Here is a 20,050-nt window from a genome sequence, read left to right on the forward strand (position 1 = left end):
CTGGTGGACCTGAGAGTGCAGGCCATATTGCTCAAGGTTAAAATACACACAGTACTGCCTGTATCAGAAACACAAAATCAGTATAAGTTGAGGCACTGATCATATATAGTAGGGTTCAACCTTAAGGTTCAGAAGAAACGCCGCTTGACCATATGAGGCAATAGAGCGTCATACATGTAGGCCCTAAAAAAGGACCACACAACACCTCTGGTACAAGTGGTCCCCTGTGTTTTTTTTTAAAAAACATTTTTATTTGCATTTTGAGTAAAGCTCAACAGTACAGTCATGCATTTAGTAACGTTCACCCCTCTATTCCCTGACCCTCCTCCCCCGCAATGGTGAGCAGTTGGCATGAAGTAACTCACAAGGTTGAATAAGAAGGTTAATCGCAAAGTAAATTGTTCTCAAGTGTATCTCCCCGCCCCTCCAGCAGCACCATCATATCTAATAAGGTAGAAAGAGATTCAGCCATCTCCCAACCCTCCATCTAGTCCATGATACTGTCTCCACTTGGGCCAAATCCTTCGGAACTTCTTGGGGCATCCTCTAGACTTGTAGGTCACCCTTCCAGCTGCATGTACATATCTAACCCGGTCCTCCAGTCTTGCACGTCTGGGGGAACCGGAGATCCCCAGCGTCTCGCTATGTCCCTTTTAGCCACTACCAAGGCTAGAACCAAAAAGATCGTGAGGGGGCGTGTCAGATCCACGTCGTTAGACATTCCCAGTAAAGCTAGCTTGGGCTCCTGTGGAATTGGTATCTCCAGTATTTCTTGCAATTCCAAGGAAATGTGTGTCCAATAAGTTTGAATCACCTCACATGACCAAAAGACATGATAAAAATCACCACCCATCTTGCGACATATAAGACATCTGTCATCCTCCGTTTTCCCCATCCTATAGAGACGAACCCTGTCATAATATGTTCTGTGCAGTACATTGTATTGAATGAGGCGGAGCCTGGATTTTATCGCCACTTCTCTGGGGTGCATTAACACCATTTCCCAATCTAAGTCCTCAAAGACCCCTACCTCACTCCCCCAAGTACTTCTAAGCTTCGCTAGGTCTCCCAACATGTTGTTTGTTAATGTTTTGTAGGTGAGTGAGACATCTTTTCCCTGGATTCGTTCCTGTAAGAGTCTCCCCTCTAATGGTGCATATTCTGATAGTTCTAACAGGCGTACATTTTGTGTCTTCCAGGCATGGCGGAACTGGGTATATTTAAAAAACTGTGTGTGTTGGAGTCCAAAGTCAGCTCTCAGGGCCTGGAAGGATTTCAAGTCTCCATTGGCTATTACATCTCCGACAGTAGAGATGCCGATGTCGTCCCACCTTTTGAAACCCCTCAGTTTGTGTATTTCATGTAGCCACACACAATGCCATAGTGGTGTCTTGTCGAGTGGGAGTCTTAGCCCATCCCGTTCGCTTCATGGCAGCAGTCCAGGCGTGCAGCGTTATCAGGGTTGCCGGAAGAAGCGAACGACTAGCAGGGCCCCCGTATAGATAGTGATAGATATTGTGGGTGGACAGTGTATGTCGTTCCAACACGTACGTGGGATGATCTGCCGGAGTGTGTAGCCATTCATTTATTGGGATCAAGTGTTCTGCCCAATAATATGCCTCTAGATTTGGTAGTGAGATTCCGCCACTGTATTGATGTCTTTGCAGTGTGGTCAGCGCTATCCTAGGGTGTTTCCCTAACCAGAGAAAGGACCGGAGGTCCGAGTGGAGTTTACGCAGTAGTGTCGCCGGGAGGGGATAATACTCGTTTTGTAGGGCGTATAAATACTTGGGGAGGACAATCATTTTATACATGGCCGCGCGGCCTAAGAGCGTGAGTGGCAAACTTTTCCATCTTTCCATGTCTGCAGCAGTGTTTAACAAGACCCTTTCTATGTTTTTCCGTAGCGAAAGCGTCTTATCCAGGGTGATATAAATTCCTAAGTATTGGAAGCCTTCAGAAGTAGTAATTAATTGCCGTGGCAGTGGTGACCTGTGGCAGCCCCCCCCGGGTCATAAAGAATGGATTTACTCCAGTTTATTGTGTACCCAGAGTGTTGACCATACGTTTCCAGTTCCAGAAAAAGTTCTGGGATGGTTGTGACAGGTTTAGTGATGTACAGCAGTACGTCATCTGCATAAAGGGACAACTTCTCCTGGGCCAAATCCGAGTCCGATAGTTTAAATCCACTAATTACGGGGTTTTGTCGAATCCGGGAGGCCAGGATTTCGATGGTGAGTGTGAATAAGAGAGGCGACAGGGGGCAACCCTGACTGATACCCCTCTGGATCTGGAATTCCCGAGACAGGCTACCATTCGCCCGTACTCTGGCTCGTGGTGCGGTGTAGAGAAGTCGAACCCAATTTCTAAAGTTAGGGCCAAACCCAAATTTTTCCAGCACCCCTTCCAAAAATGGCCAATGGACCGCATCAAAAGCCTTCTCCGCATCGAGGGAGAGAAACCAATGTGGGGATTCTCTGTCTTTTACCTCTTGCAGCCAATTGTGTGTGCGTCGAAGGTTGAATTTAGTGGCCCTGTCAGGTAGGAAGCCAGTCTGGTCGAGATGTATCAGGTCAGGTATCACAGATCGCAGTCGCATTGCCAGAACTGTCGCAAGGAGTTTCACCTCTGTGTTCAGGAGGGAAATAGACCTGTATGACGCACAATCCTCTCGTGGCTTACCCTCCTTATAAATTGGGACGATGATTGACGTGGACAGATCAGTGGGGAGTTTGCCATCCTGAAATGCACGTAGGAAGAGATTTCTCAGGTGCGGAGCAAGGATATCTACTGTGCACTTGAAGAATTCTGCCGGGAAACCATTGGGCCCCGGGGTCTTCCCCGATCTCAGTCTAGAAACGGCCAAAGAGATATCTTCAACTGTGATATCGGCCTCCAATGTCTTTATAGCCTCTGGGTCTAGCGTGGGCACCTCAGTCTGGGTCATGTAACGAAGCGCAACATCGCAGGACCCCAGGTCTCTGGAAGTGTAGAAGCTCTCATAGTGGGTAGCAAAGGTGTCAGCAATGAGGGTATCGGTGTCAACAAGTTTGTCGTCTGCCGTTCTAACTCGCTCTATCCAGCGTGCCGCCTGTTCCTTTCTGCCGAGCCACGCCAGTAGCCTACCTGATTTATCCCCCACGTCATATAGACGATGGAGGGTGGCCAGGTTCTGAGTCTTGGCCTCGTCCGTCACTAGGTCCCTATAATGTCGCTGTGCGTCTGAGTTTCCGCAATACTGTGGGGGACTTTATGAAAAACAATTTTTATGAAAAACAATTCGTAGCTAGGTGTTCCCTTTCTAGGCCTAGTATAGTCTCTTCCACCCTTACCACCGTGCCCTGGAGCTTCACCCGTTCCTCGCTTAGTCTGCTCATTATCCTGTCTCTCATGACGGGTTTTAAGGCTTCCCAGAGGGTGACTCCCGAGTCCACTGACCCATCGTTGTCGGCCAGATAGACACGTACATCAGCCCGGATTCCCTTTAAAACGGCGGGGTTTTTAAGGTTCCAGGCGTCGAGCCGCCAAGCGGCCCCAGCCTGCCGTCGGTTCGGTCCCACTTGTACCAATAGCGGCGAGTGGTCCGAGATTCCTCTCGCCTTGTAATCTGCAGTAGTGCCTGGGGTCAAGTCCTGCCTGGACATGAAGATGTAATCTAGCCGGGAAAATACCTTGTGTGAGGCTGAGTAGAAGGAGTATGCCTGTTGGTCCGGGTGTAACCATCTCCAAATGTCAGTAAGGCCAATAGTGTGAATCAGCTGGGCCAGTGGGGTCTGAGTATTTGTGGGAGGTGGCAACCCAGAACGGTCTTTCGCCCTATCCATGACATCGTTGAAGTCACCGCCCACCAGTTGGATGGTGTCTGCCGATTCTAGGAGTATGTTGGCTAGTGTTTTAAGTGCGTTAGCCTGGAGTTTGGGAGGTGCATATACTGATATGAGCGTGTACTTGCGTCTGCGCCATGTTCCCTGAACCCCTATACAGGTCCCCTGTGGATCATCCTAAGTGCGAGTAATGCAGAATGGTGAGGAGTTCTTTAAGATTATGGCCACCCCCCTGGAATCCGTAGTGTAGCCCGCGTGGGCCAATACTCTATAGCGCCCTCTGGCTAAGAAGGAGCAATGAGATCCCTTCAGGTGTGTTTCTTGTAAAAAAATGACATCTGGTCCTACTCTTTTGAAATAAGCGTTGACCAGCCCTCTTATTATCTTGCTGCCTAGGCCGTTCACATTCCAAGACATGATGCTAAGGTTACGGTGGTCGGTAGAGTGTGTCCCTAGTGTACTTGCCATTCTGAGGTATCAGTGCAGTAGTGTGAGTGATTCCCAAGGCATGGGCGTAGAGTGGTGCAATCAAACGCATGACTGTATACAAGCAACTGTCCCCCCCTCCCCCTTTCCCAACAACTTCCCCAACCAACAGTGTGAACGTACCAGAACCCCCCCACCCCAACCCCACCTTCTCCTCCCGTCCATCCCATACTCACAACTAGCAAAGCACAGGACTTCCAGGCAGTAGAGGTCTATCGCCCACCCTCTCACCCTCCCAGTTAACCTAACACCAGGGCTTCAGCCGCAGTTATCCCCGGCTTGACTGTCCACTTAACGACAGTGCAGGGGAACCCGAGCCCTAAGGGCCCCTAGGGGTGATAACCCAGCAAACAAGTAACAATAACTTCAGTGTATAAGTAGAGGGTAGTAGGTGCAACTTGCGTGTCCTCGGCAACGGTGCACTGCCACCCCGGATATCAGTGCCATAGTTCGTCATGAATGGGAATCTTGCGTGTCCATGCCATGGTCATCTGCACCTCCCGTTGCTCCTTGTTCCATCTCACGGATCGCGGCCACCAGCGGATGTAGTGATCCGTCCATTGAATCTTCTAAGTCTGATATATGCTCAATTTCAGTGTCCTCCTTCCCTTCGATGCTAGGATGGGCCAGACTGCTGACTCTGGATCCCGGGGCCGTATTCCCACTCGAGGACGCATTCCGGTCACTGTCGCCCCTGCGGGCCACAGGTAGCCTCTGGTTTGTCGACGAGAGTGAGTGACGTTGCATTCTCGGGATGTGAGATCTCTGTGTTGTCGTCGGGCTGTTCCGGAAGTTGGGCGCCGCCATTTCAGAACGGATCCTGCGGCCCTCCTCCTCAGCTTCTCGGAGCAGCGGACGTTCCTCCAGCCATTGCCAGGCCTCTTCAGGGCGATTGAAGAAGAGTGATCTGCCTTTAAACAACACCTTTAGTTTAGCCGGAAAGAGCAGCATTTAGGATATATGGAGGTCATGTAGTTTTGCCTTGACTGAGTCATAGGAGCGTCTTTGTTTCTGCACATCCTGGCTATAATCCGGGAATATCATGATAGTGGTATTGTCCAGTCTGAGCTCCCCCTTTTTTCTCGCTGCCCTCAGAATGAGATCTCTGTCCGCAAAGTTAAGGAAGCGGGCGATAATCGGACGTGGCCGAGCCCCCTCCGGCGGTTTCATAAGCAGAGCCCTGTGCGCCCTCTCTATTATAAAACAGTTCGAAAAATGGGCCTGTGGAAAAGTCGAAGTTAGCCAGTCACGGAGGAAAGCTGCTACGTCAGAGTGTTCAATTCCTTCTCTAAAGCCCACGAAGCAGAGGTTGTTGCGCCTCGCCCTGTTTTCGGCATCATCTACTCTCCACAGCAGTGGTCTGTGGGATGCTTGCAGCTCGGCCATATCCTTCCGGAGAACTGTAAGTGAATCTTCCGCCTCGCCAATCCTGTTCTCAGTGGTAGTCACCCTCTCCGTCAAATTCCGGAAGTCTTGGCGTAGTAGAAGGACCTCCGAACCCACTTCGCCTATTTTCGTCTGTCTCAAGTGCCGTCCTGGAGCTCTGAATATCCACCCTGGAGTCCAGGATTGCTTCCATGATGATGGCCGTGTCCATGCGAGTGTCGAGTGTCGCAGGAGGGGGCTCCCTCTGTGACCGCGTCGTAGCATAACTATCCATAGTTTCCTGTCTGGCCGGCCTTGGCGGGGGATCTCTTTTCCCCATGTCTAGGCTTGGTCTTGGACAGGGGTCTCTGGTAGCGGGCTAAAAATCTCGTGGGGCCCACTCCCAACTGCAAGGCAGCAGCGTGTCTGCGCAATTCAGAAAGACTGAGGCCTCCTCTCTCGCAATGACTGCCAGGGTCCGTCACACCCACACAGGCAGTCCAGTAGCCGGGGATCAGATGGTCTCCTCTGGGGTGAAAAGCTGCGGGCAGTCCCTCATATGACGGGGATCTGGGGATTCGGGCCCTCCGGCAATGGGGCGGAGGTTGCGGCCGGAGCACTGTATGGAGTATGGGCACTCCCCCTCGCCGTGCCCCACTCGATTTTCAGGGTCACAGTATGCCCTCAGCGTGGACCCAGACCCGGGTTGTACTCGTGGGTGTGAGGGTGTGGGGGGGGCGCGCAGGAACACTCACTCGCCTGCAGTGCTTCCCCTAGTGCAGTTCTCGATACCGGCCAGCCCTCGTCTTTGGTGACGGTGTTGTCTCCCCAGGCCCGGCGTGAGATAGGAAAGGCTCTCGGCACCCGATGCGGGAGGGGCTTTCCTCCTCCTTGTCCCCTCGGCCGCACCGGCTCTCGGCGGCCCTCCAATCTGGCAGTAAGTAGGGGTTTTCCCGCAGTGAGTCCCCCGGAGCTCCTCGTGTCTACGCGGCGGACTCCTCCCCTGACAACCAGCCCCGCCAGGCGCCTCTCTCCTCCGCTGCCGGCACTGCTCGTCTTCCCCCTTCCGGCGGCCACTCACCGGGGATGAAGCGAAGGGAGCGGGTGCAGGGCGTCGGAGCTCCTCTTCGCTAGGCTGGGGAGTCTCCCGATCTCGCTGGTGGCGATGCTCCGACCACAGTACTCCCCCGAGTCGGAGGACGGTCAGACTCAGTCTGCCAGTACGAGCCCGGTCGCCATCTTGGGGGAAGCAACCCCGCTCCGGAGCGTGATCTCCTCTCCGCCAAATACCATCCGTGGGTGCCCGAGCGGCACAGATCTTCAGCAGCAGGAACGTCGGATGACTTTCCCCGTATATTTCGTGTTGGGTAGGATAATTTGGCTAGGATATTTGGCGGATCACTGCAATGCACCGGGAGCCGAGCCGACGCACGCCCTACTCCTCCATGCTGCTGGCCACGCCCCCCCCCCCCCTGTGTTTTTAATCTTGCCACATAATCCCAGTTCACATTAAGGTCTAAATTCCTATGGGGGGATATAGACCATTCTAATCCTCCAATCCATCAGACACTATACCCATTATTATCACAGACACACACAAGCACTTAACACAGACAATGAAAAGATCCTGCCAATAGAGCCCCCTTTGAAGGTCTCACTAGGCATTGCGCCGCCTGCCTATCCTGGGAAAGATTCCTATGTTGAGGCATGCCACCTTGGTGGGTGAGGTTTCTTACCGCTGAAAGAATTTATTTGTTGCTTTCCTGTAGGGCTTATCACACCATAAATCACACTATATAAATTAGGAGTATCAAACCAAGTTCATCTCTCGGATGGCACATGTTACGGTTTCACATTCAGGCAGGGACTGTATCTGACGGACCACTAACACCTCCCAGGCCCTCACATTTTGCATATTATTGGAGTTAAGGTAAACATAAATGAACAACTTTTCAAAACATTTGTTAATTTTACAATAATGTGGCCTGTAAAATATTCTGTGTAGAATTGAATACCTTTCACAATTGGATACTTTGCATGAGCTAGAGAGTAAATGGGAGACTGGGAATGGAATAAGCGAAAGCAACAGAGGAAGGATTTGTCGGAAATGGAGAAAGTGCCCGAACAGGCAGGAAGAATAAGAACTGTCTAGTTGAGTAGTAGGAAAGAGATGCGAAAAATGAATGAGCTTGATTCAGAACTTTCTGTTAGATGGTGACAGGAAGGGTAAGTGACAGGGCACACAGGAAAAGATAGAAGTATACTGTGGCAGAAACCACAAGTGAGAAGAAACATGGAGAAAGTAAGTAGATCTGAGAAGGGGAGACATGGACAGACGGCAATGGTACAAGTCCGCAGAACGGAGAAAAGAGTGGATTTGGCTGCCGATTCTGGATCCTAATTTTATTCTGCACTATTCAATCAATCAATCAGCCATTTGTAGAGTGGACTACTCACCCGTGAGGGACTTAAGGCGCTGGGGGGGGGGAGCTGCTACTGCTTGCTCAGCTAGGTCTTGAGAAGTCGCCTGAAAGTCAGCAGGTCCAGGGTCTGTCGCAGGTGGATGGGGAGGGTGTACCACGTCTTGGTGGCGAGGTGGAAGAAGGCTCTGTCGCCGATGGTTGTTAGGTGGATGCGTGGAATGGTGGCGAGGTCAGTGGAGCAAAGCTGGCGGTTGGGAGTGTAGAAGGTGAGTCATTTGTTGAGGTGTGCTGGTCCGGCATCATGGAGTGCTTTGTAAGCGTGAGTGAGGAGCCTGAAGATGATCCTCTTGTTGACGGGGAGCCAGCGTAGGTCTCTTAGGTGGGCGGTGATGTGGCTGTGTCTCGGGATGTGTAGGAAGAGGCATGCGGGGGCGTTCTGTATGCGTTGGGAGTCTCTTCTGAAGTTTGGCCGTGGTTCCTGCATAGAGGGCGTTGCCGTAGTCCAGCCTGCTGGTGACGAGGGCCTGGGTGACCGTCCTTCTGGTTACGGTGGGGATCCATCTGAAGATCTTGCGAAACACGCAGAGGGTATTGAAGCAGGAGGAGGAGACGGCGTTGACTTGCTGGGCCATTGACAGTGATGAGTCTAAGATGAGCCCCAGGTTGCGTGCGTGGTCGGTGGGTGTTGGTGCATCTCCCAGCGAGGCGAGCCACCAGGAGTTACACTATTGCACTTTAAAATTGAGCCTCACGCTTAGAAATTTTAGAATAGAACTGCTTAACTGTTTTATTGAATTGGAATCTGAAGTTTCCCTGAATTGTCCTAAATCCGTATTTTTAAAAGTTAGAAAAACTAGAAGCTTGCTGCACTTACTTGCACTGGAGAGAAATCGGAAGGGTGGGAAGCTGCCATACTGCGAGTAAGGTATTGCGCAACAGGAAGTCACCGGAAGCAGCGCAGTAGGAGGGGCAGCGCTCTAACTTCTTGGTAATGGTGACTACATAAACGGGGCTGTGGCCATAGAACGTAAATCTGCCGATTCCTGATCCTAATTTGATTCTGCACTATTGCACTTTAAAATTGAGCATCATGCTTAGAATTTGTAAAATAGAACTGCTTAACTGTTTTATTGAATCTGAATCTGAAGTTTTACTGAATTGTCCTGAATCCGTATTTTTAAAAGTTAGCAAAGCTAGAAAGCTTGCTACACTTACTTGCACTGGGGAGAAATTGGGAGGGTAAGAAGCCGCCATACTGTGAGTGAGGTATTGCGCAACAGGAAGTCACCGGAAGCAGCGCAGGAGGAGGGACAGCTCTCTAGCTTCTTGGTAATGGGCGACTACATAACCGGCGTGTGGCGCTGTAGTGCCAAAGGCAAGCCCGTCTGCACCTGAACGTGACCAGGGGCCAGGAACCCTGCCCCTTTTACACCAGCGCCAAGTAACCGCCACCAATACTCTTGGGAGCTGCTGCTGGCCAAACCCCTGCAGTATTACGATGTACCATGCGTGAAAGCCTCCCCAGAGAATACGGAGGGCCCTTTTTTATGCTTTCATTGTAAATGGGTTAGTCAAGCATTACTAGATCAGCAAGCTAGGAATGTTTTTAACCCCTTCGGTGCTCATGAGGTACACCTCTTGTGTGCTCATGGCGAGCTGAGCTCGTCATGACCACATCTATTTCTATTATGGCCCAGCACAGCAGAGAAACATCTCAAGCAGCCAAGGTGTTAAACCGGCTGAATCTCAGCTAAATTGCATCTATTCTAATTCTAGGTCTATGCCCAAACACTGCCTTGAGATCTGGGACACTTTAAATGACTCAAAACCCGATCTAGCCTTCATTACTTAAACTTGTATGGATGATAATAAATCCTCAGATATTGAACCGCCCTACCAGCAGGCTATAAACGTATAAAAACGAGGTAGAAGGGGACAGACGGAAGGGAGGGGGAATAGCTATTTTATTCAAAGGCTGCGTCACTTCCTTAGTCGGTGGCTTCCATAGGCGAACATGAGATTCTGACATTTCAAATGTCCATTCGCAACCACACACTATTAGGGAGAGCAGTCATTTACAACCCCCTAGGATACAAGCCTGATTAATACTAAATTACTGTCTCACCTATTCCCATCCGGCCTAAAACACAGCAATTTTCTAGTTATAGGCGACTTCAATGTTCATTTTGAAAACTCCAGTGACTCTGCGGCTAAACATTTGGAAAATGACATGCAGATACTGCAGTTAAAACAATGGATTATAGGACCAACTCACATTACAGGGCACACACTTGACCTGCTGTTCTCCAATATCGAATCCATCAATGTCTCCCAAGATTACACCCCTGCCCTGGACTGACCACTCTGATTGCCTTTTCTTGCAACCTGCCACTCAAGCCAACTGGCTTGCTTACAGCCCCATTTGCGAAAAGAAGGGTATGAATCATTTACCCCTAACTCGTCCGCCTCCCACTTCTTCTCAAATAACCTAAATACTGCTAGGACACTCTCTGCCCAGGCAGAGGTTGAATTATTACACTCCGAAATCACTCTTGCAGTGGATGAGTGCGCTCCCAAGATAGAAAGCATACCTAACAGAAAAACACCATCGGAGAAATGGTATTCTCTTGAATTGAGACAAATTAAAAAGAAATACAAAGTATTAGAACCTAAATGGAGACTGACTAAAGAAGCTAACGATAGACTGCTCTTCAAAGGGGAGCAGAAGATCTATCATAATGCTCTTAATACTATCAGTGCTACAGCAATTCATCCATGGTGCTGAACTTCTTGAAATCCCATTGTTCATGACGAGCTCAGCTCGTCATGAGCACACAAGCCGTGTACTGCATGACGAGCTCAGCTCGTCATGAGCATGGAAGGGGTTAAAAGCGTTAAAACACAACACTATGCAAAACTAATACATGACAATCATAACTCGCCTAAGGAGTTATATAGAATTGTGAAAGGACTATGCAAACCTACCTGTGTGTTACACACTATGACCCCTTTAAGTGACAACTGCAAGACAAATAACAATTTCTTCACTAATAAACTCTACTTCTCTTTCAAAACCCAGGCCATCTCCGACAAACTAGATTGGGAAACTTTAGCTCCACACACTGAAGCACAGGTCCACTTAAGCACCTTAGCCCCTTTCACCAAAGAGCAGGTTGCAAAAGCCATGACAGAGGTAAAACCAGGACCCCGCTTGACCCATGTCCCCACTTCATATTTTCTCAACTTGCATCAGTCCTAAACCCATTTGTCACACAGATTTTTAATAACTCTCTTGATACTGCAGTATTCCTCGACTTATGGAAGGAAACTATTATATTTCCGCTACTAAAGAAATCTGGCACGGATATCCATAACCCAGTAAACTACCAACCAATTTCCCAACTGCCATACTTGTCAAAAGTGTTGTAGAAACTGGTCAACAAACAATTGGTTAACTTTCTAGAACTCAATGATCTTTTGGATACATCCCAAACTGGCTTCCGAGCCTCGAACAGTACAGAAGCCACCCTACTTGCAGTATCGGATATCATCCGATCCTTGGTGGACCAGGGCAAAGCTGCCACTCTGATCCTCTTTGACTTGTCGACAGCTTTCAATACTGTATCCCATGGTCTTCTGCTGAAAATCCTGCATGAAAAGGGACTACACTCGAAAGCCCTTCAATAGTTCAACTCCTTCCTCCGCAGTAGAACACAACAAATTCAAATGAGCCTTTTTTCTTCCTACTCTAAAAACATTGATTATGGTGTCCCGCAGGGAGCCTTTCTAAGCCCAACTCTCTTTAATGTCTGTCTCCTCATTCGCGAAGATCGTCCGGAGATGGGGCTTCAACATCTGCTCCTATGAGGACGATACACAGCTACTAGTTGCCTTTGAAGGAAAATACGAGGACACCAGAGATAACCTAGTCAACTGCCTCTCAGAAATAGCGACCTGGATGACAGAGCACTGTTTGAAGCGGAGTGCTGAGAAATCAAACCTACAACACAAAAAGGGCTAGTTTGAAAGTGATATATGCATATTTCTTTGAATCTGAAGTTTATATGAAATTTGTCTATTTTGGGAAGATATTTGTTTCCTTGTGTTATATCTCCACAGTTTGTCTCATAATGTGCTGCACAGTTAAAGAAAATAAAAAGAAACTTGCCTTTTGCCAAAGCAGGAATGTTGGGAAGGGATTCAGGAATAACACCTTTTCTGTACATTCTGTGGCAGTGAGAGTTGCTACGTGGCCAATTTTATGCTGATGTTACCAGTATCTTAATGTCCTGGCCAGTACAAAATGAGGAAAGGAACACTGGAGAGGGTGGAGTGGAATGCAGAAGCTGTATGGGAGGGGACTTGAAAGCTACGGAGGGGAGGGTTGGTAAGGATGTGAAAGCAACACTGGTTTGGGGAAAGCAATATGGAGGGTGCGGTAGGGAAGGCATTGGGGAGAAGTACACAGGCACGCTCGATGGAGGAGGGCAGGCAAGAGAGTAACACGGAGTGCAGCGCTAGAAATAATCATGAGGGAGATGACAAAAACATCTACTCCTAATGGAGTGCTTCACACAAAATAAAAAAAAAGTAGTGCTTAAATAGCAAGCAGTGTAAGCATCAATGCCAACCAGTCAGATTGTAAAGAGGCAATGCTCTAGGGGAGCGACAAACACAAGATTGGATATGAATAAGAAGCAGTCAAATTAACGATAAGGAAAGGCAATCAACGATGAGCAATGGGCGGGCTCTTAACTCCGCTTTGTTCTTGGTAAGCCACAATATGACTGCAACAGACAGCCTATGCCTTTTTTGTCTTTGCTCATATCTTTGATTTCAATTTCTTCAATATGTGCAGTCAAAAGGTAAGCTTTATTAATAAACAAGAAAGCAAAACAAACACCAAGGGGAGACAGTTTCTCTTATTGTGGCTGATTAAGTTGAGATTGTGGACATTTTGGGCCTTAGATCATTTTATGTCTAATTAGAAATTTGCGAAATTGATAAAAGCGTGAGGATCAGATTTTAGGCAATTGCAGAGTCGAAAGGAATAATAGAAATCTTAGTGATGTAAAGGGGCACAGGTAGAGTAATACACTTGGTATTTTAGTGCGAACGGTCTTTGAATTTCTGCTGCTACTGATACTAGCTAGCGTCAATGGTCTGAGAAAGGATAAAATGTTCCTAGTAGGTAGAAGCTGAGTGAACCTTTATTCCTCTCCTAAACTGTAAAAATCAGACTCTGGTACGTTTTCCCACAGACTAAAATGCTTTTCTTTTTTCTTACAGGGCTTGCCCCACCCGCACCTCCCCCACCACCACAGGGATATACTTTCAAACCTCCTCCTCGACCAGACTTTGGTACTTCAGGGAGGACAATCAAGCTTCAAGCAAACTTCTTTGAAATGGAAATCCCAAAAATTGATATCTACCATTATGAAATAGATATCAAGCCAGAGAAATGCCCTAGAAGAGTTAACAGGTAAGGCTATTGATGTGATGCTCACAGCCATCGTGTTATAATCGCATATTTATTTTCATTTACCAAAACAGTGCACTTGTCCTTGTACTGTTGCTCCGAGTGTCACAGAATATTTTTTTGCTTATTTACTATCTGTTAACGAAGTGGAGCTGCTGTTTTCACACAGTCCTAAGTCAACACATCCTGACAACTGCATCTATGAACTATGGTTTCCTTTTCTGTTAGATGGAAAATGAAACTTTAATTTTGGATGGTTTAAAAAAGAGAAAAAAAAGGCAGTGTTGGTTAGTCATTTATACTCTCTGCTCTTACCCTTTTGATCCAAGTTAATTTGATAAGAGCGTGGTTTTGCAGTCATCCAGACCTCAAGTTGGAATGAAGAACTATGCTTCTCAAACAGAATGACTTCTCTTGTCTCATTAGCATGGCTAGATTTGATATCTTGATCCCGATCTTGGTTGGTCATTTTGAAAATGTAGAAATGCTGGTTGCCACCTAGTTCATGTTTACTCCTGATGGTAGGTGTTTAGTTAAAAACCCCAGATTTAATGTTAAGGGGTACGCTACTTAGTCATTCTCCCTCAAATTGCATGAAAGGATATTTTATCACATGCAGGTATGTCACATGTGTCCATTACTTTGGGTATACCAAAGAAGTGTTTGAGCCATTTAGAACAGATTATCGGTGAGACTGATCTGCACGCTAAGACTGCCTGGCTAGTGCAAGTAGAGGAAATGCCCATAAACTGTTCTTCTTTCCATTTTTATGGGACCTAAAATGTTGTAGTACAGTGATTATTAACCTGTGGTCCGGGGACCCAGGGGTGTCCACAAAGCCCACCCAGGGAGACCACGTCTGGTTAGAAAATGAAATAACATATTAAAGAAGTGTATATATATAAAGAAGCAAAATTGACAATGGAACATTTTTAAACGTTCTGGAAATGTGGAGAAATTTGAAACTGAAGACTAAAACGTAAGTTTGTCATCAGATTAATTTGTGGGAGCAGTGCAAGTGTATCAAACAAAATATAGCATGGACAGTGAATGGCCTGAATAGCATTTAGAAAAGCTCAACTTTCTATTAATGTTTTTTTTTATATAATTGTGATTTGAATAAAATATCTCATCATTTGTGTATTTGTTTGATGAATGCTTGTTTCTGTATTTTTTGTGTACTCTTTTGTGGTTAAAATCAGCACAAATCCTCAGGCCGAAGTCTTAGAATTACAGTAATTAATCAGTGGGAGACCGCCAAGCATATAACAAGTTTCTGGACCGTCAGTGGTGTTATGGAGGTTTTTCTTCCGTGAAAAGGCTGGCGGTCCTGAAACAAAGGGGGCCCTATAGGACCCCCTGTTTCCCGTTTGCATGAGGATGCATGGTCCCCCCCCTGTGTGCATGCACGCCAGTTCCGGCATGGCATGAACTTTACAGTCCATGCTGTTTGTAGTGTTCCCTTTGCGGTGCCCATTTACAGAGGCACTGCCGTGGAAATGCCAAAAACAGCCCGCCAGACATGAGGAAGCATGTAATCTGCAGGTGGCCCGATCACGTGTTTGGCGTGAGGGCCGCCGGTATGGCGGTCCCCTCCTGCACTGCCAAACTCTTAATCTGGCCCTAAGAGATTTGCCCAGAACCACATGATGTTGATGCAGTGACTCAACGCTGGTTCCCACTGGCTCTGCAGTCAGCAGCTCAGGCCGTTACACCACATCCTCTCCATGAAATTTCCCTGGAGCAGCTCCTGCATGTTGGTGGTGGCAAAGACTATGATCTTTTTTGATAGGTTTTCCTTAGGTCTCTTTGTTACAGAATAAATACTCCTATTAGAATGTACACTAATCCTTCCTAACAGGCCTTAGATGCAGCAACTAAGAAAAACTGATGAGAAGCCCATGTTTTTACTTCATACCATTTGTTACTTTTCAGTTCACATAGCTCTCTCATTACTCATGTATTGATGCAAGTGCTAGTTCTCAAACCGGTTCCTTCTGTTAAGCTCATAAGTGTGCTTGATGAACCATTCATTCCAAGTGCACTACCTTTGTAGTGAGCGGTTTGTTAAATGCACTGAAAAAACATCTTTTATATCTGAAGAAGTGTGGGAATACAGAATAGTACATTTGTTATCAGTCGAAATACTCCTTTTTTTTTTTTTTTTTTTTTTTTTTTTTTATAAACCTTTTTATTGAACAATAGTCCGCTTTAACAAACATGGTCCTATGCTTACAGCAAGTTGCACGTAGTTTAATTAGCGTACACATTCCGCTAAACACGTCTTGATCATGTATTAGTAGTCAGAATCCTCCAGTCATGGAGCCCACCCTCCCTAAATGTCTAATGCCACCCCCCAAGCCCCCTGTAGTCTACCCATCGTTGCCAGAGTTTTTCCCATTTCTTTGGGCATCCCCGGTTATCATAAATTCTTTTCCGCCATACAGCACCAGTCCATGTGTCGTTTCCACTGAGAGACTTTAGGCGGTTGGCTCGTCCCCCATGCCCCGGCAACATTCTGTTTGGCAACCATGGCAGCCACTTGTAGCCAAATCTTCTGGTATTTGGGCCAAGTCAGTTCACCAGACACGCACAGTGAATGCCATCTAGCGTCCAAAGGCACTTTCTGTTCCAACACCTCTGACATGATGCGGACCACCTTTATCCAATATGTCTGTTAACAGGGTAGTCTCACAGGTTATGAAATTTTTTCCCTTTTGAGTATATCCCCTGTTGGACTCCTCTGTCGAGATACTCATTAATTTGAACACGAGGATACTGGTGCAATGGGATCTATGTAATATTCGTAGTTGTACTAGACTAAATCGTGCCCCGATTGCTACCTCTACGGGACTTTGCACTGCCTCCCTCCAGTCGTCGTCTTCTAATAGGCCCACATCAGATTCCCACGCCTCCCGTACCTTGCCTAGTAGCTCTGGTGAGTTATTCATGATTTTTTGTATGTGCAGGGCAACGCCTTCTCCTGGATTGGGTCTAACAGTAACCTGTCCTCTAGTGGACTGTATTCCGGGAGCTGATCCCTGTCTTTAAGATGGCGACTTAATGGGTGTTGCAGCTGCAGATATTTATATTTCTCCGTGGGTGCCAGCTGAAATTCTCCCTTCAACTCTGCAAACGACAACACTGCCTGTCTCCGCCTTACATCCCTCAAACGTACAATGTCGGTGAGCTTCCATTTCGAGAAGCCCTGCAGTCAGCCCACTTCTCGGAGCATGTCGCTGTTCCATAAGGGGGTCTGGTCTGTCAGCCGCCCCGTCCAGCCTAGAAACTGGTTGGCCTTAATTCAAGCCTTTTGTACTAGTTGGGTATGTGGGGCTAGTCCATCTCGTCCATCTGTATAGGACGCCCACATAACCTTCTGCCCCCATTGTCCAGTGATCAACTCTATATGCGGGTCGTTCCTATCTGCAAAGACCCAGTCATTAATGACCATGAGTTGTGAGGCCCAGTAGTACTTCTGGAGGTCAGGAATGGCCAAGCCACCCTTGTACACCCCTTTCTGCGGTTTGGCTAGTGCTATCTGTGCCCCTCCCGCCGTCCCACAGCAACTCTCTCTGTCTCTAAAGAATTTTTCTGGTAATTGGCAGGGGGTATTTTGCAATGCATATAGTGTCCGAGGTAGGGACATCATCTTGAAGAGCACCGCACGACTCATCAGGGAGAGCGGCAGTTTTCTTCAGTGTGCAACGTCGCTCTTCAAACGGTCCAGCTGCAGCTTTAGATTCCTTTTTATGAACGCTGCAGCAGATTTGTCAATCAAGTTCCCAGGTACTTAAAACTACTCCTAATCTGGAGTTTGGAGTCGGCGCCCAGGTCTGGCGGTGGCACGTCTGATAGCCATATATAAAAGGGACTTGTTCCAGTTAATCCGATACCCTGAGTACCCCTGGAATAACCAGAAAATCTGGAGCAACCGTTTAATTGTAAACCAGGGCCTTGTCGCGTAAAGAAGGATGTCGTCGGCATATAGCGATATCTTTTCTTCCCACTGGTCCCCACCCTGTATGCCTGATGCAATCTGATCCCCTCTGACCCATGCAGCCACAGGCTAGAGCGCCAGTGCAAACAGAATCGGTGAAATAGGGCATCCCTGTCTTGTGCCCTTTTGCAGAGTGAAAGGGCGAGATATTGCGCCGTTAACACAAACCCTTGCCATAGGTAGAGTATATAGCACCTGAATCCAAGAAATGAACCGTATGCCAAAGCCGAATCTCTTCAAGACCTCGAATAGATAGTTCCACTTTATGCTGTCAAACGCCATCCGGGCGTCGAGCGACAGTAGAGCCGTCTCCACCCCCGGATTGGTTCTAACTAGGTGTATGACCCCATACAGTCGTCGTAGGTTAAGTCTAGTGCTTTGGCGAGGCATGAAGCCCGATTGGTCTGTGTGGATCAGGTTCAAAATGGGCACCAAGAGTCTATTGACCAAGAATTTGGCCAGAATTTTGACTTCCAGATTTAGCAACGAGATCGGTCGGTACGAGCCGCACTGGTCTGCCGGCTTGCCGGCTTTGGGGATCACCACTATTGTTGCAGTTCGCTGGTCGAGTGGCAACAGCCCACCGTCCCTCGCCCCGTTGAACATGGCCAGCGAAATTCTCTCCTTTTGTTAAAACTTTAAATGTAAGCCATTGTGCAAGAAAAAAAACAAATCTGGATAACTCACTCTGTCGCATGATCATATGGGCAACATAACGTGTATTTTTAAAGCGCACGTTAACGCAGAAGGGTAACTTGGCGCTGAATAACAAATGTGTATTGTTACCCAACTCAGTGGTACTCATTTCATTGACCACAGAAGCATAAAAGGCCGAGTGGATCCGCTGGAATTTGAACATGTGACCATGAGGTCAAACACAGGCCCCTACCTAGGATGCGTTAGTCCACTAAGCCACCAGACCAACCCAAAATTCGGAATTGTATAAATCACTACTATTCCTAAACTCCATATATTGGGAACATTTAATAAATGCATAGGTTTCCGTCTTACCCAGTTTTCATTCCTTAGATGTTATCATATTAAGTAATGCATAGCCAGTACACAGTAAAAAATGATTGAGCTGCATCTGTTTTTGGCTCTGGTTATCGTGTTTTTGGACAACCAACAAACACCATATAGCCTGGCAACCAAAAGGGTCTGATGGAGGCAACATATTATTTTTATAAATTAGGTGCAAGTAATTGCAGATGAAAAAGTCACCCATTTCAATTGCTCTTCAATTTTTTTTGCTTAATTTTGTATCTCAACGATTAGTTTCTTTGGAAAACTATGACCAAGCTACACACATAACCTCTTGCTGAATTCCAAATTTTGGTTACTTTTCAGGAATGTCCAGCTTTCTGGGTTTACTCATTAGATTCACAGCTGTTTCAACCTCGTACTGCAGTTAGGGTGAACCCATGAAGAAAAGAACAATCAACTTTCACAAAAAAAAGCAAAACCTGTGGTAAAAAAACAAACCTATTCCTGTGCCAGAAAGCTGGAACAATGGTGATCCTAGCCCAGCAAAATTGTTGTTGATGACATTGTTTTTATAAAAGAAAAATGCCATTTCTTGCAGTACTTTATCGAATTTTCCCCAATGAATCCACAATCTTGCTATATGTTGCCTATTTTCTCAGTTTCCTGTAGTGGAGTCTACAAACCCTGGGCACCTTTTAGAAACCCGAACATGAGACAATAAAAAAATTCAAAATTGGCCTTAATAACTTTTATGAGGAAGAGGTTATGGAGGCTTAAATGCATCTCCAGAACAATCTCCAGAACAATAAAGAGGGATCAGCACTTGGGGGCAGCAAGTAGCCTCCGCAGCAAAGGGGGTTAAAACAGGAGTTTTGAAGAACAGCAGAGAACATCTTAATTGTCAGAGCTCTTAAGATTAGAGATACTCTTGCTTAATAGGTTACAGATAAAAATAATTAATTATTTTGGGTTCTTGTGGGACTCTTCTTTTGGCAGAAAGTTATTTGCTAAACATACTTTCTTGACAGATTTCTTAGCTTAAGAAGCAATCTGTCTCTTCCCGCTACCACCACCCATTCCCTTTTGTTTCTTTGAAAGTTACAGCCTAGCTTCTTTCCTCTCATAGAAAGCAACTCTGGTAGCAAACATGGAACATTAATTGTTTTACAGACTCCAAAGGTTGTTCTCTAATTAAATGTAGACTTCTTCCAAGCTTTCAATACCCTGGGCTATATATTTGTCCATATTTTATGATCGTTAGCCGGGGCTTCTGTCTAAGGTCCACAGTGGATTGAATCCTCTACTCAGTCACGCGTCTCAAATCTCAAGCAGATGTTTCATGGAGCTGTGGAATACCACAGAGCCCTAACATTTCTGGAACGTAACCATATATGTGCATCAATTGAAGTTTGCTTTCGCATCACTGCTATCAATGCCAGGGCAGCTCACTCATGGATGATTGAAAAGAAGCTCAGCATTGGTGTTGCTG

The 20,050-nt window shown here is 47.0% G+C and overlaps 1 protein-coding gene across 4 annotated transcripts in view; it reads left to right on the top strand.

The window, feature by feature from the left end:
- The window catches only part of AGO2 (argonaute RISC catalytic component 2), a 472,903-nt gene that overhangs the window by 54,672 nt on the left and 398,181 nt on the right, over positions 1-20,050 (top strand). For all 4 annotated transcript variants that reach the window (XM_078686698.1, XM_078686701.1, XM_078686697.1 and 1 more), the window contains exon 2: positions 13,388-13,580. In XM_078686698.1, coding sequence (XP_078542824.1) covers positions 13,388-13,580 — 193 coding nt within the window. The remainder of the gene's footprint in view (positions 1-13,387; positions 13,581-20,050) is intronic.

This window comes from Lissotriton helveticus, chromosome 4_1 (genome assembly GCF_964261635.1).
Source record: "Lissotriton helveticus chromosome 4_1, aLisHel1.1, whole genome shotgun sequence".
Classification (NCBI taxonomy): Eukaryota; Metazoa; Chordata; class Amphibia; order Caudata; family Salamandridae; genus Lissotriton; species Lissotriton helveticus.